The 22,998-nt window shown below is 45.0% G+C and overlaps 1 protein-coding gene and 1 pseudogene across 1 annotated transcript; one reads left to right on the top strand and one right to left on the bottom strand.

The window, feature by feature from the left end:
* Positions 1 to 7,181: 7,181 nt before the first annotated feature.
* LOC149356550 (uncharacterized) lies at positions 7,182 to 12,378 on the top strand (annotated as a pseudogene).
* Positions 12,028 to 21,772, bottom strand: LOC149356549 (uncharacterized). The gene is made up of 13 exons (XM_089584193.1): positions 20,381 to 21,772; positions 19,841 to 19,897; positions 19,672 to 19,731; positions 19,506 to 19,562; positions 19,267 to 19,396; positions 17,670 to 17,904; positions 16,798 to 17,164; positions 15,224 to 15,397; positions 14,542 to 14,725; positions 13,202 to 13,444; positions 12,808 to 12,979; positions 12,535 to 12,683; positions 12,028 to 12,347 (listed from the first exon to the last, which is right to left on the bottom strand). Exons 1-13 carry the CDS (start codon positions 20,741 to 20,743, stop codon positions 12,169 to 12,171), a joined length of 2,370 nt encoding a protein of 789 aa, XP_089440319.1. The 5' UTR covers positions 20,744 to 21,772; the 3' UTR covers positions 12,028 to 12,168.
* Between the last annotated feature and the right edge of the window lie 1,226 nt (positions 21,773 to 22,998).

The raw sequence follows: 22,998 nt of genomic DNA, 5'->3' as shown, positions 1-22,998 counted from the left end.
GGCTCGTGTAGATCACATGCAGAAGATTAAACCTATTTTCGCTCGGACAGAACGATACAAATACTCACCATTGGTCTTGTCTATCGAAGAGTGGAATTCGCTTCCTTCTAGCATTGCGACTATCGCTGAAACATCCTCATTTCAAACAGCTCTTTGGTCCTATTTAGAAAATTCTAACATATGTTGATGTGCGTTCTTTTTTTTTGTTTTTTGTTTTGTTTTTTCTTGGTTGCTCTAGTGTGTGTGTGTGCTGGCCGTAACGTTCCGCAAAATGTTAGATGCTGTGTTTAGCAACTTTCGAAGCCGGGATTTTTCTTGTTTTTTTTTTTTTTTGCGCGGTTTGCTACATGTGAATTTTTTTCAAATACCTCATTTTTTGTTCCTCTTATTAACTTGTACCTGCCTTCTTAACTTGTTTACTTCTGTTTTCAGCCGTTTGTATTCTGTGTTTTATATCTGTTGTTTTCTTTCATGAATCCCCCCCTATGTAATGCCCGCATTGGGCCTTTAGGGTATTGAAATAAAAAAAAAAATGACAACAAAACACTTTTCAAGCTTATCATGGGATGGGGCTGTGCCACTGCCTCTTTTGTGTTGGGCTCATTTTCAGCCTTCTCAAGCATTGTCTTCAGTTGATTTACGAGCTTTGCAGTCTATGAAATTTGGCAGCAAAATAATCTCCCGATAAGCAAGAAAAATCCAACGTGTGCAAATCAAATCTGAAGTGTTCAGAAATAATGCACGTGAACTGCAGCCACTTCACTGCAATAAAAAGACAGTTGGCTGCTGATATCTAGATATCTTTACGACAGCTTGCACTCCTTACATAAAAGAAAATATTCTCTCCCACTGCAATCCATACGAACGAAATGATCAGGTATAAATCAGTTTAAAATAATTTTACTATAATCACTCAGTTTTAATGTCGTACCACGTCCCCGTAGCATTCCATATCAGTGCAACAAATACCCACTGCTGACTTAGCACGAAAATTTTCTAAGCTGGTCAGCTGCCGCTTCAGAGCGGCATTTTCTACGCGCAGCATTTAACTTTACAGCTCCAGCTTCTCTGCCGTGTCAGCAGGAGCTGATGCAGCGCGTAAGGTCTGGACTGAAAAAAAAATTGTCACTAATTGACGAGAGCACTAATCTCCCGCGCCGTACAGCACAACACTAAAAAATTGACCTAGGTAGATTGACGCGCACGATAAACTGACTGAAGCTAGGCTAGCAGACACTTATAATGTCCGAAACAGAGCGGAATAAGTCAGAGAAAAGATGAAGGACGACTAATTGTCTAACACTATTTGTTTTGCCGCACTGAATGAACTAAAATTTCAAGAGTTTGTAGTAATTTGACGCATACAAAATAAACTGTAATAGGCAGTTTTTGAATCATTAACGGATGTCTTGAGGCCAAATTATGATATTCTTTACAGCCCCCCTACAAGTGAAATCCCTCTAAAAGCCCAGCTCGTATTGACAGCCGCCGACGCCATCTCCCCTTGAATCGTCGCCGGCTGGCAGCGGCCAATAGGAATGGTGCTTTTAGAGAGGTCTCAATTATAAAGTGGTTGCAGGTTATACCCTGATTCAGCCCCTGGTCCTTTCAATGGTAGAAGATAATTTTGTAGTTATTTGGCAGCAGCCAACATTCTGCTCTATCACTGCTATTTACTACTGGAGTTGAACTTTAGTATTCAACGGCAGTCATGCTGAATGTGCAAAGACATCACCAGCATCAAAGTTAAGCATTAGCCTTTCAAATCATCTCTAAATGTGAACCTGCATTGAATAGCAACACAGCTTACTTAGGCAAAACTACTTCTGCTGGGATCAGCCAAGCAAAACTGATGATAGCCTCCAGTAGCTCAGGTTCAGCAGCTTTCCTACAGTGCAACCGTAAGAATATCTGAATACACGGAAGCTCTTTCAACTGAACAGAGCAAAACAGCTGTAGGGAATGTAGTCAGATTCTCCTGATCACTGAACGATATATCTGCCAAGCAGATTTCAGTCTTTATAGATTAGCACGACAGGAATATTAAAACATCTATCAACTCCTGCAGAAGCTCACTTAGGACATTCAGTATGGTTACCAAACCCCAGGAATGTGGGCCAAACCGAGGGCACCGAGGCTGCATTTCAATGGAGGCGAAATGCAATCACGCCCATGTGCTCTGCAATGTCAGTTAACGTTGAAAAACCCTAGGTGGTCAGCATTAACAGGGTACTGTACCATGGCGTCTTTGATGCCTGTGCGGCTTAAGGACATCAACAACCCATACCCCTACCACGAAGGCATCTATTACTAAACTAGACTGCTCCTTGTTCCCACTTTTTTATACAACTAGCGTATGCTCCAGCAGTCACGTGCATAAAGCAGGTAACGGCTCCCAGCAAACTATGGCCAGCTTGAAAATAAAAATGGCAGTGCTAAGCACCGTCTTCACCAAAAGTAAGCACGATACAGCGGCAATCACAGAACGCACGAGAATAACCTGCACAATGAATGGAGCCTCTGAATTGTGGACAAGGCGCCGTCCTGAAAACATGTAGGAAGCAGGCCCACAGCATCAGCAGTAGCAAACCGTGTTTGCGTTTTCCGTTTTTAGTCGACAGCCGGCATGATAGTTCACTGCGATCAATCAATAGACTAGGGCAGCTTGAAGACATGATCTGGTCAACCTTCACACAGATGACATGGCACTGCTGGGAATGAAACCTTTGTACGCTTCCTCAATTGCACCACAAGCAATCACTTAAGAAATTGCGACTGAAGAAATGACTCCTATACCAGCACACGGAAAGTTTGCAACTTAGTACTGAAAAACAAATACTAATGGCGACATCTTCTAATCGAGATCATACGTAAGGAGATTTGCATTACGCTTCCACTGCTGTTAAATTCTGAAGAAGCAGTTGGTCTGATCGCTATATTTTAAGAACACTTAATTTAATTAGCGGGCTGGCCGCAATGCTCCATATATCGCAACAGGGCTATAGAAGTGACTAAATGCATGCAATAAAAAAAGGAACCAAACTTTTCGGCTCTTCTGCCAGGACTTCGGCACTAACTCAGGTGAAAACGCCGAATTAATTCTACTTTATTAATTACTACTAAAAATGCAACTGCCAATTTTAGAGTACGGGGTTAAAAAGTTTTGCTTCATTTGCAGGATGGCACAGAAGTCGTCATGGAAAAATGTGCATCCAGTTCTAAAAAGGAGCTAACGGCCCATTTTTCTGAGCCCAGTACCCTGAATGCGTGATAGTGCACGTTGTACACGCTACTGTGTGTCTTTTTTTTCATCCAGAAATGGAGCGAGGGAGCAGGCATACGTCAGCCAGGTCACGCTCCCTGCCGGAGTGCAGCGCCGGCATCTGCAGCGCGCCGCTGCTCAGCCGCGAGCCCACTCCCGCTGCCGCAGCCTGTTTACTTTTGGTAAAGACGGTACCTACTACATCTGTGCATTCAGTATGGCTCAAGCATGGAAAACACCAAAACTATCCTCTCAATTCAAAGCATGTGCCGTACAGGGCAACGTGAGTCGTGGAGTTAAGGCATTCTCACTGAATTGGTTATACTGACGGGGCTCTATACATTCATGCGAGGTTTGGTGTGCATTAACAGAAGGCACGGAGTTATGTTTCAGCAATTTGATCAACCTGATTCACTGTCAGTTCTAATCATTAGAGTTTCTCTGGTCCAAGCAATCAGTCCAAGCAACCTGCTTTAGTTACTGTGGCTGGTTCTGGTTTATATTCTGAATGTTTTGATGCGGCATTGCATATAAACATGACCTCTGAAAAAGGCCCTCGTAAGTAGTTTTTCAGACAGCACTGTGAAGTGACATGGAGAATATTTTGGCCACGTCACACTAGCAACTACACTATCAGCTCCAACCAAACGACCACAAATTTTACCGACACAGGTGTCAAGAAAGCGAAACAAGTATCCTCAACATACCCTGCATTGCAAGTCAGTGCTAACCATGTCCTTTCAATGCACCCAGCCAGGTTTTGACCATAATTCCATGCTGTTCTCTTCAGGCAGCATAGCTCATTCCATCACACACTCAAACGCCATTCGAAACTTAACTGAGAACATGTTGAGAATAAAATAAGGGAAACAATTCACACACATATTTCAGCATGTTTGGCATAACACTGACTCCACGTAACGTTTGGTTGCAGTGAAATAAATGTAACCTAGTAGCGGTTCCGATGAGCTAACTTTTCTGACACATTATTTTCTGATGCTTCATTTTTGAAGGATTCCAGCTGGTCCTTCGGTGCAAGTGGCACTGGTCTTACCGGCACCAACAAGCCAGCATGTTTGGTGCAGAACATGGAGAAGTTAACTTCATTGCCAATCAAGTATTAGACAAAAATAAACTAAAAATACAACGCAGCATTTTTTTGTAAACTAAAACCGTAACTCAACATTTTTCTTCTTTTCTGTGGGCTGCATGCACACATCTCCGCAGAAGGATGTTGACTCCACAGAAGGGCCGACTGAAGAGGACGCCGACTGCACGGCATTGTCCACTGAAGACGACGCCAGCTCCACAGAAGGGACGACGCTGACTCCACGGTTGGGTCAATTGACGATGGCGCCGACTTGGAACCGGCGACAGATGTTGGCTCCACAAATGTACCAAGACACGACAACGGCGATCTTGTAAAGACGTTTCAGTGCGCTTCCATTCTCGCGGTCTAGCCACGTAATGCTTGTACAGGCATAGAAACATATGCGCAGTATTTTCTGTCTAAGGGCATCATGCTTGTGAATTCTTGGAAAGAGCAGTTAGTTTTCCCACGTTTTACAGCTTGGCACTGCACAGGTCCTAAACGCGATGTTTAACTTTCAGTGTCATGTCTGCTGCCTTTTGAAGTTTGGTTTGGTTTGGTTTATTGGGGTTTAACGTCCCAAAGGGACTGAGGCTATGAGGCACGCCGTATTGAAGGGCTCCGGAAATTTCGACCACCTGGAGTTCTTTAACGTGCACTGACATCGCACAGCACACGGGCCTCTAGAATTTCGCCTTCAAGAAATTTAGCCGCCGCGGCCGGGATCGAACCCGCGTCTTTCGGGTCAGCAGCCGAGCGCCGTAACCACTGAGCCACCGCGGCGGGGCCTTTTGAAGTTGAAATTCAGTTGAGCTTAGGTATATAATGTTTTGGTTGCGTGTATTTCTTTTGTAACCAATGCACCAAACACTGAAAATGGTAACATAGAGTCAGCCTATGTCAATTAAATATCAAATTGAGTGTCTTTCATGTTTGCATTGTTTTTACAGCTAAGTGGCAATTTAAAGAGTGTACCGCGATGTGCATCTTTATCCGCGGATACTTCAGAAATTTTCCACCATCATACGCTGGCTCATTTGCATGAAACTGCGCACGGAGCTTGCATATGAGATATAGCAGTATTATTTTGCCACAGTGTTCTTAATTCTTTTTTCTTTTCAATTTAGGACCAGCTCATCTACCCTGGAGCAAAACTAAGAGGCGAGAGTATACTTCTGATCATTGCACATAGCCTGCGGCATGATGCTTCAAAAGAGTCCATGCAAAGTATGCTGAAGGTTATTGATGCCTCCTTACCTGAGGGAGCAGTATTCCCAGCAACCAAGTATTCTTGCTTTAAGAATTTTTCAGATTTTCAAAGCTTAAGAAAAAGGCACTTCTACTGCATTCTTTGCAGTGAATATTTCATTTCATTTCATCATTTCATTTATTTTTCCCTTAAAGGCCCGGAGGCATTACATAAGGGGGGTGGGGCGTACATATAGGTTGGAGGGTAGTGGCAGAGAACAAAAAAAAGACAGGGGAAAAATACACGGGGTACAAAAAGAGTGCAATAATATACAAACTAAAAGCAAGAAATATACAAAGAAAAAGAAAACAGGGAACAGTTGGCACTTCAGTGTCGCAGTATGAATGATGTTTATGAGAAGTGATTAGCCAGTTTCTCGCGGAAAAGTTGGCGATCGGAGCAGGTTATTGTCTAGTCGGGAAGGCCATTCCAGAGCACTATAGCGTCAAGAAAAAATGAACTGCTCATTGCGGAGCTGCGGGTTTTAATGCGTGCGACTGGGCAACTGTGGTTTAGGCGGGATGACGTACGTGGGGGTGGCTGCAGCAACAAATGTCTAGGTGAGCGATAAAAGAAAGAGCGAAAGAGGCATAGTCGGGAAATTACGCGGCGAGTAGATAGCGTTTGAAGGTCGAGGGACCGTTTTAGTAATGTTACGCTGGCATTTGTTGAGTACTGCGATGTAATGAAGCGGGCGGCGCGATTTTTAATGGCTTCAATGTCTCAGATGACATACGGTTGTTATGGATGCCAGACAGATAACGCGTACTCCTATTTAGGACGTACGAATGTTATGTATGCCAACTTTTTTACTTCAGGTGATGCAGATTTTAGATTGCGCCGGAGAAAACCAAGTGTGCTCGAAGCTTTGGAACAGATGGTCTGAATGTGTGTTGTCCATGATAGTGGTGATGTGAAGTGTACTCCTAGATATTTATAAGATGATGTTCTGGTAACGGCGACCGATTTTATGTTGTAAGTGCTATCGATAACTGTGTTTTTTTGCGGAAGAACGATATGGATTGTCATTTATTCAGATTGAGAGACATGTGCCATTTGTCACACCACGTTGAGATAGTGGTTAGATCCTGTTGAAGAACGGCAATGGCGCTAGCGCCATGGATGGGGCTGTAAATAACGCAGTCATCTGCGAATAAAAGTAGCGTGGATTTTATGTTGATCGGCAGGTCATTGATGTAGATGAGGAATAAAAGAGGTGATAAGCCTGCATCTTGAGGTACGCCGGATGTTGCTTCGGTAAAATCTGAGCGACAGTTGTTAACAGAGGTGAGCTGCTTAGGTCCTTTAAGGAAGTGTTCTAGCCAGGAGAGCAAAGTTTGTGGAATGCCGAGCGATGACAACTTAAAAAGATGATTATGGGAAACACGATCAAATGCTTTGAAAAGTCGAGAAAGATAGCGTCGATCTGGACAAGGTTATCTAAGTATTGTACAATGTCGTAGGTGAATTCGGCGAGCTGGGTCTCACATGACAGCTGCTTCCGGAAGCTGCGTTGGTTCGGATAGAAAAAGTTCATTCATTCCAGGTGGGTGATTAAAGGGACACTGAGGAGAGCTCTATCAATATTTTTTTTATAGCAATATCCGATAGTTCGGCATCTGGTGTCTTTGTTGCCGCTCGGCCGGCAGCGAAAGATGCATTTATTTGGAAGAGATTTGGATTCGAAGTTGAAAAAGTTTTTCCCGCCGCTCTGATTCAAACTCGGGATTCTGCTGTGACGACAGAGTCTAAAGTGACGCGAACATGACGTAGCGCAGACTCCGTGATTGCTGGCAGCTTGCGGTGTGGTCTAGCAGCAGCCGAAATGAAAGCTACCGCCGGCCGCATTGAACGCATCTATCGGCTGCGGCTACCGTCGCTTTGTTTACATACGGCGTTTTACCAGTGTTGCGATGGATCCCGTTCCCGACGTTCCCGAACCCGACAACGAAGTTCTCGCTAAGAACTCCGGCCTGCACTTCAGCGACCTCAGCCCAACAGAGCGTGCTATGCTTTTGAGGGCTGAAGCGGCTGGTAGCCGAGGAGCCGGCATTGTCGACAGCAAGTGCGGGAGCAGTCATCGCCGAGCCATCGTCACGGCTGACGAGTCGAGACTGGTACGTGCTGACATATGGGAATTCTATAATAATAGTCCTCGTAGATCGTAGTGCTGCCCAGCGTCTTCGTACGTTCGCTAAGCGAACACGCCGAGCGGTGCGTTTGCTAATATCGAGGCTCGTGCAACATTAGCTAGCCATAGGCGTTTTCCTCTTCCTTCACCAAAGCATGTAACTGCGATGTGCACGAAAGCGTTTAAAAGCCGGCAGCTGCTATACCGCGTACCTTCACGAGAAATTGTGATAAATCCTCTTATTCATTTACTGGCTGAACGCTATGTAAAATTTGCATTGCTACTGCAGATAAGCGTACACAGTCAGGTTTTTTTTTTTTTTTGCGGTTGTTTCAGGTGCAGTTGTGGACACTGCCAAGTTCTCTGTAACTTTGAGGAGCTGGAGTGTGTATGCTGCCGCGAAATGGACCGCGCCGTCGCTGCTCAGCCGGAGGGCTGCATCACGGAGCACCCTGAATTCAGCCTGCTGTGCCTGAACATCGCCGTGCTCCGCGTTGCTTACTTCGAGCTACGCGCACAGCGGGAAGCTATGAGCGACGATATACACAAGTGAAGTTCTGTTCCCGTTTGATTCTGCGTTAGGCTGCGCATACCATACAACTTAGCATTCCAGGGCATTCATTCCTGAATGTTCATATTTTACACTAAATCATAGTGTAGTTATATTTTTACGCGTAAGCGTTTCATGCTACATGAACTGCAAAAAAGTTAATTTCCAGTGCACTCCATTGCATATGAATAAGTCTTGCAGCATATTGAGTTTTACAACTATGGGGCTTTATTCATCCTTGGGTGTTATCTATCATGCATACATGTGTGTATTTTCATCACAGTGTATGATTCACTCAGTGCTTTTGTTATTTATTCCCAGAAGGTACCGGTACACAGCGTACCGGCAGTTTGTTCGGTGGCTCTGGCATCGCCTGGGTAAAAAACATCGCCTCGTCTTGCCAGCCTGCGTTGTGGCGAAAATAAGGGCATCATTCCCGACAGACACACCAACAGGGTTTAGATACCCTGAATATTAGGAGGCAAGTACAGACAATTTTTCAGGTTATTGTTGTGTGGGCTATATTCTGTGCTCCTAAAGGTAAGAACAGAGAAACGTGGTTTTCCTTACATCTCAAGAGGGCTTCTTATTGGGTGGCTTGGTAGCTGTTCATTATTACAATTTAAAGGCACCAGAGCAACTACACATCCAACAATGGAAGACAACGGGACAGAGCACGACTCACAGCTACTTTATTTCACGGTAAACACATGCATTTGTATCCTCAGTCATCAATTGCTCAAAGAACATATTCATGCATCAATCATCATCATCATCAGCCCAACTACGTCCACTACTGGACAAAGGCCTCAGCCATAATTCTTCCATTAACCCTGGCTTGTGCCAATTGTGGCCACCCTATCCCTGCAAGCCTCTAAAACTCATCCACCCACCTAACTCTGTGCCGCCCCCTGCTGCACTTGCCTTCTCTTGAAGTCCAGTTCAGTACCCTTTGGGAACAGCGATTACCTTCTCTTCGCATTACGTGCCATGCTCTAGCCTATTTCTTCTTGATTTTGACTAGAATGTCATTAACCCACGTTTCTTCTCTGACCTACTCTGCCCTCTTCCTGTCCCCTAACGTTACACTTATCATTTTCCTTCCCGAAGCTTGCTGTGTTATCCTCATTTTAAGTTGAACCCTCTTCGTTAGCCTCCACATTTCTGCCCCATAGGTGAGTACCAGTAAGATACAGCTGTTGTATACTTTTCTCATGAGGGATATCGGTAAATTGCCATTCGTGATGCGAGACAGCCAAATACGCTCCATTATTATATTATTATTATTATAATTTCTTTTATTATTATACTTATTTCAGTCTTGTGATGCGGATCGGTGGTCACTACATGCCCTAAGCAGACGAATTCCCTTACCACTTCCAGCACCTCACTACCAATTGTAAACTGCTGCTCCCTTGCAAGACTGTTGAACATTACTTTGGTTTTGTGCATGTTAATTTTTAGGTCCACCATTCTTTTCTGCCTGTCTAGCTCGTCAATCATGCTTTGCAGTTCATCTGCTGAGTGACTTAGCAAGGCAATGACATCAGCGAATCGCAGATTACTAACATATAAATACTAGTGGAAACCAGCAAGGCACACGACGAAGAACAAGGACACACAAGCGCTGACTTCCAACTGACGTTTAATGGTTGAAAAATGGGCTTAAATACTGATTACAAACAACAAAAAGAAAGAGATTATCTTTGCTTGTCACTTCTTCAAGAAGCGCAACTCTGCATCTGACAAGGCGATTGAAGGCATGCTGACACAATTATCTTGCAGCCCGGCTATCTTAGCAGCCTATTTGATATTTGGGATCTGGGTACCCTCCGGGCATTGTGACTTCCGTGTGTCAATGCCTTCTGAAGGAAGTAAAACAAGAAGCACGAGCCAGCAAAGGGATCGAAGAACCGCCGTGGAAACGAAGAGTGGTCGTTGTGCCGTATATACACAATGTGTCACATCGCCTCATGCCTCAAGAAGATTGGTCGGCATAGTGAAGTTGACGTCGTCTTTTCGGCCCCTATGAAATTAGGCCCTCTTTGCACACATGTCAACAAGGGAGATGGCGAGCGTCGGTGGTGTAACACGGCACATCAGAACCCCTTCGTCGAATGTGTGGAAGGTGTGATGTACTCCATTTCCCTTTCATGTGGCAAGGTTTACGTCGGCCAGACAGGTTGTTGCCTGAATGAGCAGCTGAAAGAACATCGGTACAGGACCTTCGAGACAGGTACAGGCAATCTGGTGCTGCACCGCTGGAAGTTCGTCATCAAAGACCGAACTACAGGGAAAGAAGAGCAGTGCACTCTGGACTTGACCAGCTGTTCGGTAATCAGTAGCCACGGAGGCGGCTCAAGGAGGCGCTCAAGGAGGATCAAGGATCAAGGAGGCGGCTGAGATAGCCGGGCTGCAAGATAATTGTGTCAATGCGCCTTCAATCGCCTTGTCAGATGCGGAGTTGCGCTTCTTGAAGAAGTGACAAGCAAAGATATTCTCTTTCTTTTTGTTGTTTGTAATCAGTATTTAAGCCCATTTTTCAACCATTAAACGTCAGTTGGAAGTCAGCGCTTGTGAGTCCTCGTTCTTCGTCGTGTGTCCTGCTGGTTTGCGCTGGTATTTATATGTTATGCATCACCAACTAGCCCGCACCCTTACCCTACTGAGATTACTAACGTATTCTTCATTAACTCTTATTGCCAACTGTTTCCAATCCAGGCCTCTGAATGGCTCCTGTAAAGAGGTGGTGAATAGCATTGGCGAGATCGTGTCTTCCTGCCTGACACTCTTCCTTAATGAAATTTTATTGCTGATTTTATGTATGACTATGGTGCTATTGTATTCTTACATCTGGCAAGAAATCGCATGACAGCAAAGCATGGCTCAGAACAGCATGAAGGGAAAGGTCTGGTGTGCTTTGTAAAATTTCGGCCCTCTTTATTTTATTCATGCTCCCTGAGGTTTGCTCATTCACACAGTGCCCGGTTTATCCTATATAGCAAAAACCGTTCGTGCGGGCGATTTCATATGGTACCGCTATGGTGCACCTTATAAAAGGTCACCCGCGCTTGGTTCCGCAGCCCCTTTTTCTTTTTTCCTTCTTTTTCAAACCAAGAGCAAAGGCCTTTGAGCTCCCTACAGGCTGAAAAGACAAGCGTACCCCATGCTTGCTAGCAAAGTTCTTCAAATTGTGGGCCAACTTGTGCACATACAGCGCCACTGCCAGTCTGACTCCTTCTTGGGGGACACCTGCCCCAACTCACTACTTTTCATTCTCTGCATGAGGCTTTTGGTGACCTCTTTCAGATGTGAATGAGGGAACCCAGCTAAAGCGAGCCTGTCGAATCGGTTTTCAAAGGTCAACTGCATCTTGTGAATGCATGGCTTCGTAAGTGGAGATTCAAGGCAAAGTGAAGGAACTCCTGTTTTTTACTCATTTTCATTGTGAGGAGTCGAATGGCAGATGCCCTTTTCTTTGAACACGCAGGATAACACCTGCACACCCAGTTCGTACAGAATTCAGTGTTCAGGTCTAAAAACATAACTATAAGAACAAAATTGCAAGACAAGCTTACAAGATGAAAATAAATATGAATTGCAAATAATACACATTACTTTACAATACTAACAAATATAGGTTGCCACAGAACGTCAGACAAAAAGCCAAAAAATATGAAGGAGAAAACAAAAACTACGGTCAATTTACAAGGGAAATTAGTGGTATTTAAAATTCTTAATTTATCATTGAATGATTTATGGTAGTGAAATACGCAAATTATTTGAATAGGTATATCCTTGTACTGTTTCATGGCACGAGATGCTGGAGATGAGTTGAAGGCTTTCCAATCCTTTTTCCCACAGCTACTTCAGGGCAGCAGCCACTTCACGGCTTTGCAAAGCGTGCTTTGTGGGCTTCCACCAGGTCTGCCTTGGATGGCCTGGACGGCACATTTTTTGCATAAGCTGGGCCAACACTTGGTTCAGTATTTTCCATGGCCTCTCTAAAGCTCGGGTACAAAAGACAGAGCTCGATGACCTTCGTGTGTAGGTCCCCTGCGTACCCTGCAATAAACAAAGGCATTGGTCTGATTGACTTTACGTGCTTTTTTTTCCCCACTGTGTGCGGAAACTATAGACTGAGTAGTTCTGCCATGTAAAGGCTTTGAACAAGCAGCGGTTGCATCCTATGCACTTTTACACACAACCACAAACTACACAAGAATGTAATATGAAAATCACAGTGACTTGCCAAATGTTGGTGCTGTCTTCTGTGGCGTGACGAATGTGGCACCGTGCCTGGCTTTTGCGGTTTTTATGTGCCACATGAGTGTGCCATCGCTTCTCACTGCCTGGTCCCTGTCACCATTTTCATTAAAATGAAGAGCCGCAAGGAGTGTGCTAGGAAGGTAAAGAAATATGACCCGACTTTTAGACATGTTGAAAAACATTTTCCTTTTGCTTTATGTGCTGCACTGCTATGACAAGATGGATATATTCTGCATGTATCCTTATGCACACTCACCGAGCCCTCATGCCTTCATATGTAAATGAGGTTGACTTGGGGGCGAACCCATTCAAAACACTGTGGAACGCCTCCAGGCCATATGTTTGTACTTGTGGTGAGAGCCGCTTAATGTCTTTCAGAAGCAGTGCAGCTTTCACAATGGCTTCCACTTCCTTGTGTGGAAGGGAACCTGGAAAAAAAGCACACACAACATTTTGTGCTCTTATGCAACGGCACAAACACATTCTGCATGTTGTAGTGCAATTTCTGTTGGAATGGCAAGGGGTAACAGTGGTATTATTTTCTGACTACTTTCGGTAGGCGCACAAGATCTCTGCTGATGGACTAGTGTTGTTCTTTTAGAACAACACTAGTCCTGAGAAAGCTGAGTAGAGGTGTTCACTGCACTTACCAACACTGAGCCATGCAGAGCTGCTCAAAGGTCCATGCAGACACCTTGGGTAGAGTTGGTTGTGCCCTTCGTGGATGTTGCTCACATGATTCACAAGACTCTGCCATGCTGCCGCAAGCAGCTCGCCATCCCCACCACAAGCACAAGCACACCAGTATAAGTGATTTACAATCGCTTGTTTCCAGTTTCCTATAGCACTGCAGCCAGATTTTTTTGAAGCGGCGACCAGTTTTTTCGTGATCCCTGAAAAATCGTCAAAAATTTCTCTTTACTAGGAGTTTCAGCTCTATTTTTAGCTGCAGGATTCATTCAGTAGGAAGAGCACAATGCTGAAAACTTGCCAAAAAAAAAGATGCTAGAATGAAAAGGAGCTCGTGCTGAATTTGAGTGAATCATGTATACGAGACAGTAAATGTACAGAGCACGTACAGCTTGTCAGTATTCTTCCCATAGCCAGTCACACATTGCTGCCACTGCTGTACGTTTCAGAGCTGTCCAGCCGAAGGAAATGCTCCTCTTTGTCACGAAATGGTAGTGAGTAGGTGGCTTTATGCGCATGGTGCGTGGCATGTTTGTTTAGGGCTGCTGTAGAATAGTAGTTCATAGCTATTTTGGTGAGGGCAAGAAAAGGAAGTTTGCTGTTGGAAATGCATTGTTAGGCAAATGTTACGTTTCTTCTAACAGCGAAAAAAAGGTGATATTTCCCTATGCCTTCCTTGGTTTCAGAGACTGATGGCTTTTTATCATAAGTCCTAAGGAGCCCCTGATCTTCCCTTTTCTTGTCTCCACTCTGCATCTGTCACTGATGGAGATAGCTGTGCATAGGACAGTCAGTGTCAATATGAAGGCAACTATCATTGCAGCTATACAAAACATTTTTTTTCTAGCATAATGACTAATTTTCGTTTAAAAAAATGGCAGTGAAATATGTGGGGACAAAGGAGCCAGCTATTCTCATCTATGTTGTTTGCCTTTCTCCTAAATATAAGCTGTGGTAGAGCACTTTGTCCCAGTGGGTTCGTCTGGGAGTAATCACTTTCGTATTGATTCCAGCTGTAAATGAACGTTAGTGCTTGGAAACTACGTATTCAGTTTTGTTCACATTATAGATTCACTTAATTCATGCCTAAAAGGCAATAGGAATGCTGAAGTAAATCTAGTATCCAGTAAGGCTTCTGTTGGGATAATTTGTGTTCTGTTGCTCCTAAAAATTTCAAGGCACAAATGAACAGTTTCAGTATCACAAGAAAAGTATGAGCAATTACAGTAGGTTATTAGTAAATTTCACGTTACATGGCTCTACATCACATATTAACTTGAAGGTGAAAATCTCTCCATACCTTTTGCTACATGCCAAACGTCAAAGTAGTGCACTATTGACTGGCACTGCTGCATATGTTTTTTTATGCCTGGGTGCCTGTCCGTTGTCAACGACTTGATGTGGATTCCTACTTGTGAAAAGAAGGCAAGGCCTCGTATAAGGCCTTCCTTCTCCATGTGGCTACTTGCCTTCACTGCATCTGTCTGAAAAGCATAGGAGTTGATGTGACTGTAAACAGCTGCCATCACTGGGCTAAAGCCGCAAAAAAAAAGGGGGGGAATAATAGAGTTAATGTAATGTTCGTACACTGTATTTGCATTGGTGCCTAAATATTTTTTGACCAACACAGTTCCCACTTCGAGTTACTGATCAATTCGCTCTCGCCCTACCATAAGCTTGCCGTCCCGGTTAGCTCAGTTGGTAGAGCGACTGCTCCGGTGAAGCGGTGGTCCCGGGTTGGAACCCCGGACCAGGACGAATTTCTCTTTAACTGCGAAGTTTCTGAGAAAGCTGTATAGCTTTCCTTTGTAGCCGCATGGCTGCGCTCGGGTGGATGTCAATGAGTAATTACTCCCTTATTACTGCATTTGCATGCATTCTGAAAATATTTTATTTCAAATTCAATTCAGCTTTAATGCTGAGCTCCATAGCACCATCATAAATTCTACTTACTCTTCAGAGCAATGCATTTTGGCACTTACCTCTCCCACTTGCACTTGTTCAGTGTGCACTATTTTTCCCAAGCTGGGATTCAGAAAAGAATAGGTCAAGAACTTTGCACTGTAGCCAGGTGAGTCGCAGCGTCCGTCACCACACAGTTCCACCTCACTGTCAGCCAGGAATGCCAGCAGTTTCTCTTGGTGCTCTTGCCAGACCTGTGGGAAATGCAATGTTCAGCTTCATTTTAAACTTTGTCCTATTGTTCTCCCTGTGATAGCAGTAGTAGTAAGACACTTTATTTCAGAGCACAGATCAGGTGCTCAGAATGTGCTCTGCCTGCCGCACCAGGCTGAGCTTATTCTCTTCATGAGAAGCCAGCCAGAGGTGGCAGGAGAGAACTGAGCATGAGAGGAGGGCACAGAAAGGAGACTGAAGAGTGACAGGACAGTAAAGAGACAGTGTGCAAGATCAGCATGGAGTTTAGGATAGTTAGGTCAGGAGGCGCCAGAGCGGAAGAAGAACAATGAAGCATTGCTGATGTAATGAGTGATTTTTATGAAAGGCATGGGCCTGGGAACTAGAGAGACAGGAGTGTGGAGTGGGAAGAGCAGTGAGAATTGGATGTAGGACTGGGAGATGGCATTCTTGGGCAAGAGGCCTTCGCCACGGAACAGTGGGCTGGCCTAATGGATCGCTAAAGCTCGGTTGAAAGTCTCTCACGGCTAAACTATGTCAGTTCATTCTCTTCCACATTTTTCAAGTTTTGCCTACCCTGACTTGTGCAGTTTGCTGTGAGGTGATGAACTGTTGCACTCATTGATACTCTACCCAACATCAACTGCAGCATAACCCAACTACCTTTCTGTTTTGTAAAAATTAGTTTGCCACAGCTGGGCACAGGGACTGTTATCAGCAATCTTAAAGAATGTCCCATCTTTGCCAAAAGTAGCAACGCTACGTGTACTGCTCTTTATGATATCAGGAGTCTTACCATCTAGAGGAGGATTGTGGTGTCGTAGCTGCACGCCACACAGGTTATCCTCACAGCCAGTGTGAGCTGGTAACAGCAGCTTCAGTGCTTTGACACTAGGTTACTTTTTGGTCAAATGTTTTAGGGGAATCCCCCAAGGTGGGGTAGATTTGTAAGAAGGGAGTAATTACTCATTCGTATCCACCCAAGCACAGCCATACGGATTTTCTTTGCAGCCGCATGGCTGCCCTTGGGTGAATATCGATGAGTAATTCACGGCAGCCTTATTTCTTTTGATAAAGATGTCACACCACAGGGCTAGGAGTGCAGGAGCTTTTGTTCATGTAGGCTTTTTCTGATGGGTTAACCCAGAGCAGTGCACCTTATCCTTTGCTGAACATGCAATGGATTGAAACAGTATTTGTACTGCCAGTGAATGGGATGAAATTAAGTAGTAGACAGTATACAACTTTGACATCGCTTGGAACAACACTAATATCCGAAAGCAGTCATGCATTGTACTGCCATCTGTAAATTCCTGAAGGAAGGTTGGCTGTGGAATTTATGATTTATTAACCTTTCTTTCTGTTGCATATTTTAAATTAGGGGTTGTCTGCAGTGACAGATGGTAGCTTGCACACTCACCATGTTCACCGCAGGGAAGAGGTATGCCTTCTGGTAATCAAAGAACGTGTGTTCGCTGAGTGCCTTGATTTTCATTATCTGCATCAGTCTTAGAGTCTTTGCAGGGCTTGAACCAGAAAAAAGCAAGGCAGTGGCGAGATCAATGTTCCCCTTTGGCTTTCTTCCAACCAGTGGCTGGCTCGACCATGTGTGTATATGCCCATTGGGGCATTTTGTTTGTGCACTGATGCACGTTCCAATGTAGCGCAGCCTCACTTTGCAGGCTCGGTAAAGGCAGGTCAGGCATATTTTCAGTAGTACCATGAGGCAGGTATGGGCAACAATGTAGTAGCTGCTCTCCTCAGTGTCTCCATTATCATCGCTGTCCCTGTAAAACGAGGTCATTTTGTCAAGTCTGAAGTTCCGCAATGATGCGCCTTGTTCATCTATTTCTTTAGGCAAAATGGCATAGAATGATTGGTACTTTCAACATTGACAACTTGCCCGCAGAGCTCAGTTACAGCGCTGTATGTAACGTTATTTGGTTGTAAGGTTATTGAGAGCATTTTTTTCTCCTAATGCGACTACTTGGTCGTTACACATATCAATTTATCAGATGTGGTTCGAAAGTCAGGCAGCAGATTGTCTTTTCATTCATAATTTTCCAAGGGCACTTCGAAACTTGGATGAAGAATGAGAGGGAACACACACGGCATTGTGTGTGTGTGTTCCTTCTCGCTCCCTGCCCTGGTTCTGAAGCACTGTTGGAAAATTATGAAGGAACGCCAACTTGCCCATTCTGCCATTTTTCTTGTCTTCTCAGTCAATTTACTGCAGAACACAGAGAGGATTCTAAATGGTATATTCCTTTTCAGGCAGTCTACTGTACTTACTCATCTTCCATTGTCTCATCTAATGTCCATGTTGAGTCATTTGGCTCATACATGTCATCGTCATCACCTCTGACATGTACTGGTGACACTTCAGGTGACGCCAAAGGGCTGGACTCCTGTTGAACATCCAGACGGAGACGTTTCACAGGTGTTGATGTGAACTTTTGATAAGTGGCCTGATCTGTTTGAACGGCCTGTTCTCTTGTCTCCTTGAGCACAGTGTTCACCTGAACCGCTGAAACACAAAAAAAATAATTCAGAACTACACTGCTGCAGGTACCTAATATCTCTATAGCAGATGGCTCATAAATTGGTGTGGCAGTTCACACTGCTGCAAGATATTGGACTAGCAGTACATATTAACATAACCATTTAATTTTATTACTTCAAAATTATTTTTCTGCCTAAGCACCTGCAATAACAGAAGGCCAACTCCCACTCACAGATATACCAGTAATTAAATTAGTGCAGGACAATAAATTACAGCATTTTACACACCTTTTTATTTCACTTTTTAATTCAGTAATTTAATGTGATGCATTGCCTGGAGGCAGTAATGTCACACCAAAATAATTAAGTAATTTTGAATTTACTTCTTTTAAAGCGCTGCTCCTGTTTATGCCGGCAAAGGAGGGCAAAGTTTTCTATGCTCACTTTGAAACTGGTCAGATGTTTTAGGGGAATCTCCCAAGGTGGGGTAGATTTGTAATGAGGGAGCAATTACTCAACTGCATCCACCCAAGTACAGCCATATGGCTACAAAGCTGTAATTGCTCCCTTAATTGCAAATTTTAATTGCAGTTGTAATTGCAAATGAGTAATTGCTCCCTTACCACTTTGAAACTCCGTTGCACCCTGCGGTATTATGATTTAAGACACTGAAATCTTTATGGGAGCTTTCACAGGACAGTGCACTGTCGGGGTTAAAAGTAACAGACCCCCGTCCTCTGCACCGGTTTTGGCACCAGGAATGCATCATCAGGTGGAGGCGGCACGGAATGCGGGGCGATTCGGAACTTGGAGGTGGGGTCAGTTACTTTAGCCCCCGATTTTACTTCTGTGTGTGAAAAAAATTCTTAAATTTAAGTAACTGCATTACTTTTGTGTGAAGTAATTGCAGTTTCATTACTTTTTGTGAACAGTAACTGGTAATAAACTCGTATTTGCGTGATCTCGGGGGGAGTAGTTATTAATATATTTAATTACCTTAACGAGAACAGAAAACTGGGCAAGTTGGAACGGATTCATCTTAAAGCAGCGCAATACACAGGACGAGTGAAAGAAACAAGAGACGACACGAATTACCTTCCAGCTTTGCCATCTATGCCTACACATGTCCATGTACACATCCAGTTACCCTGCTTTACCTCTACCACCCAGCCACTTCGTTCCTTCTTTCCTCAACTTTTGATCAGGCCTGTTGTTGAAATACAGAAACAGATCTGCTAGGTGCATAGGTGGTGTAGTATAGGTATGAATGCAACACAAGAGGCACACAACTGTATATTCTATACTTGTAATAATCAAAACAAAGTTCTAAACATTTTAGTTTTCACAGTAAAAGCCAGCATACATCCAGTGACATGCTTCAGCTCACCTGCATTTCGGCCAGGCAAACGAACCTGCACACCTATGTCGTGCATGATGCCACGACTTGATGCTTGTACAGGTGTTCCCTGTGGAGCTTCTGTCTCCATTCCTGTTTTTCTGGCAGCAATTGGGGAGGCCTGAGATAGTTAAATAATAGTCTGTGATTTGGTTCTTTAGCTGCATTTCTGGCATATGCAATTTTCAGATGCAGAATATACGACTTGCAAAATGCAAGTGGATGCTTACCTCGGCAGGTTCTTTGGAAAGTATACTGATGTCGTCATCACTTTTGTCAATGTAAGCCTGGAAACCACAGGAGGCTTGATGTAAAAATGCAGTATACTGTGCATTATGATAAGCTGACACACTGTTTAACAAGCACACATAGATAGTGATGCGTGGTACAGCTTACCTCTTCATGTTCCCCAGAAGACTTGCCAGCTCCATCATCTATTGTCACCTTAACGTTGGCCTGGAAGCCAGAGCAGCCCAGATGTAAAAACACAGTAAAGTGTGCATTGTACCAGGTTAGCACACAGCTTCACAAGAACACATGGATGTCACTGTCTGGTACAGCTTACCTCCTGTCCTTCGAAAGATGTTCCAGCTCTTTCATCTGCTGTTGTGTCAACGTTGGCCTGAAAGCGAAATGAGCTCAGTTTTAAAAACACATTAAACTGTGTGTGTCATTACAGATTTTATGAATGACAGGAACACTTCTACAGCCAAATTATTCTCTAGGTCAATCAACATAGATAAAAGGCAAGGAGCGTGAGGCTTGTTCAAGGTGCAGACAAATTTTATAAGAGGCGAACTAAGCTTACAAGCCTGCTGACACCATCTGATTTCGCTGATAATGCAGTTGGTTCGGCAATCATGGCCAGAAATTTTAATTAAACTTGCCACCTCCACTCCTCACTGTGAGCCTTCGGGACCACAGAGAGGAGTCTTAATTCAGGCATAATTTTATCAAAGTGCGCATCGTGAAAAATGCTATATGAATGAAACAAATAGTACATACAGCAGCTATAGGAAAGCCAGCCGATAATCAAGTCATCGGAGTGCTGGTGTTTTACGCTCGTTATTTTGCTTTCGGGCATAGAAGTGAGATATATACTCACAGAACTGCTGTCGTCGGGCTGCTGTGAGGGCTGTTGTCCACTCGTTGCCGGAAATATTGATGGAACCGCGCCTTGAGAGAGTCTGCGGCGCTGCCATGGAATCCCGAAAGACGCACTCAAGGATTGATCGATCACGTAGTCTTCGGGACGAAAATGCAGCGAACACACGAGCGCATACAGCGATACTCTGCCTTTCACCTTTCGTAGTTGCATAGCACGTAACCAAGTGGTCCGCCGTGGCTCATCTCTCGGCACTCTATGGTACACCACCCCACCGGCACTGCCCTGCTGTGATTCGGCACGGCTGTTGGGGCAACCTACGACATCGCATTGCCCGATCTTTTGCGGGGCAGCAGCCTCCATCTGCGTTGCCAGTACAGCGCTGAACTGCTGATGAAGAAGAGACCGACGGTGCAGTACGTCCGCGTACTCTGGCTGTGAGCGCGGGGAACACGGAGGCACGAAGTAGCGCGCACTGCTCCAGCGCCGAGTGAACTGCGGCACAGGCCAACAAATTGTTGCCGAGGCACCAGCTTTGTCTGAGGAGGAGCACGGTTAGGTTAGGCGCCGGCGGGTCATTTCCCCCTTCCGCCGTGGCCAGCTGTTGCAAATTAAATACTGTAACCCCAGTGCGGGGAGTCGCGAGGGGCGAGGACAAGGTCGGCGCGTCGCGGGCATCGGAAGCTGTCCGAGGCTTTCGGGCCACTGGGAACAGTTGCATATGGTGAAGCAGGCGGCGTCGAGGAGGTTTCCCACGGTTGCAAGGAGCCAGACGTTTTTGACACACACACACACAAAAAAAACAAAAAAAAAAACGGACGTGTGCTCAAAGGCGCTCGCAATTAAAGTTTGCGGCTTGAAAGTAAAGCCGACGCAGGACGCTTCAACGGGTTGCATGAAAGCGCCCTGCGTGTTTCCGGAGGTACGGGATCCACTGGATCTGCCTCTGGCACCCACTTGCATGTACCTACCTTCATATATGTGTACTGTGAATGAATTAAACTCGCCGAGAGCATGAATAGAACAGCTCCGCCCAACCGCCGAAGCTATTGAATAGAGCCGCAAACAAACGAGTTGGAGGAGCGCGCCGAGTCACGGTTTCGGCAGTTTCCAAATCTTTTTTTCTTAACTGCTTTGTAATAAACAATTTCCGTTAAGTAGTGCGAAGTTTACCGGCACAACCGGTAACGTTTCGCCGGGCTGGCGTACGGAGACGCAAGGTGTTTTCTATACTGCTAATTGCCTTGTACGATCACCGTCCATCGTGTGCCATCGTAGTTTTTCATCGACCAGCCTTGATAGGCTCCTTCAAAAGTTAACTAGCACTTGGAGCGTCACTTGGAGTTTCTCTGCTGTTTCACGCTTGCAAATCGAGGCGCGTCAAAAACGAAACCGCGCGGGCACGCAAAGCGCGTTGACGTGAAGCGCAAAATACCGAAACTCACCTGGCCGCCTGTGGCGCCGCCAAGTACCGGTTTTCTTTGATTCCAACATTCAGGTTGTCGTCTGTCTGTCCTCCTTGTGTGATAAAAGTGTACTATCAATTTCAAAACAGAACTTTCTTCAATATTCAACCGCTCAATCTTACTTTGTTAGCCTCAGTGATCCGTGGCCCTCTTGTCTTAGCGTTGCTAGAACCATTGCTCCTAGCAACACTGCTTTCGTCTATGACGTCATTACGCTTGTACTTGCGAGCTTGGCCTGTGGCGGCGATACCTGTATTTCGGTTCTTGCTGTTTTCTACCTTACAAAAGCTTTGTCGCCAGTAAGAGTGCTGTTTTTGTGATCAGGAGCTGGTATTCTCTCGATACAAGCCAACTTCAATTTCTCCTCAGTGTCCCTTTAAATTGGAAAAAATAATGTGCTCAAGTAGTTTAGACGGTATACCAGTGAGGGAGCAGCGATGCCGTAGAGGTAGAACATCCGCTTCGCGTGCAAGAGGACCGCGCCTCGAATCCCGGTGCCACGCAATTCTGCACCGGATTAAAAAAAAAATTCCGCGTGTCGATGGAATTGCATAACCAGGCCTGGAGTGCGGCCTGATCTCGGTGACCAGAACCGGCAATGCACTTCCTCACCAGAGCAGGATTTGGCCACCCTGTTGTAGTACTTGGCCGCAACCTTCTATGAACAGACCAATTAACCCTCGGCCCTCAGTCCCCAGCGGCTGCGGAGCAACTGACCACGGCAGGGGTCAGATATGTGACGCAGCGGAGGGGGGTAAAAATCTCTGGCTCCGGACAGGCGGCCATTGGAAACTGAACGTGGCAACGCTTAACGCAAGAACCTTATCAAGTGAGGCTAGCTTAGCAGTGCTGTTGGAGGAATTAGCCGGTATTAAATGAGATGTCATAGGGCTCAGTGAGGTTAAGAGGACCGGTGAGGCGTATACAGTACTAAAGGGCGGGCACGTACTGTGATATCGTGGATTAGCAGATAGGCGAGAACTAGGTGTGGGATTCCTCATAAATCAAGATATAGCTGGCAACATCGAGGAGTTTTATAGCATTAACGAGAGGGTTGCAGCTATCGTAATTAGGCCTAATAAGAGGTACAAGCTGAAGGTGGTGCAGGCCTACGCGCCTACATCAATCCATGATGACGAGATAGTTGAAAGC

The sequence above is a fragment of the Amblyomma mixtum genome, chromosome 3, assembly GCF_055824585.1.
Source record: "Amblyomma mixtum isolate Tamu chromosome 3, ASM5582458v1, whole genome shotgun sequence".
Classification (NCBI taxonomy): Eukaryota; Metazoa; Arthropoda; class Arachnida; order Ixodida; family Ixodidae; genus Amblyomma; species Amblyomma mixtum.
The sequence above is the reverse complement of the archived record's forward strand: the minus strand, read 5'-3'. Positions and strand labels throughout refer to the sequence as shown.

What these genes read in the sequence shown, in the direction of transcription:
- LOC149356549 (XM_089584193.1), bottom strand. Translation starts at nt 20,743, where the DNA reads ATGGAGGCTGCTGCCCCGCAAAAGATCGGGCAATGCGATGTCGTAGGT. An exon ending in AGCCCGACGACAGCAGTTCT is followed by an intron (nt 19,898 to 20,380) that starts GTGAGTATATAT and finishes TTTCGCTTTCAG; the next exon opens with GCCAACGTTGACACAACAGC. An exon ending in AACAAGTGCAAGTGGGAGAG is followed by an intron (nt 14,726 to 15,223) that starts GTAAGTGCCAAA and finishes TATGCTTTTCAG; the next exon opens with ACAGATGCAGTGAAGGCAAG.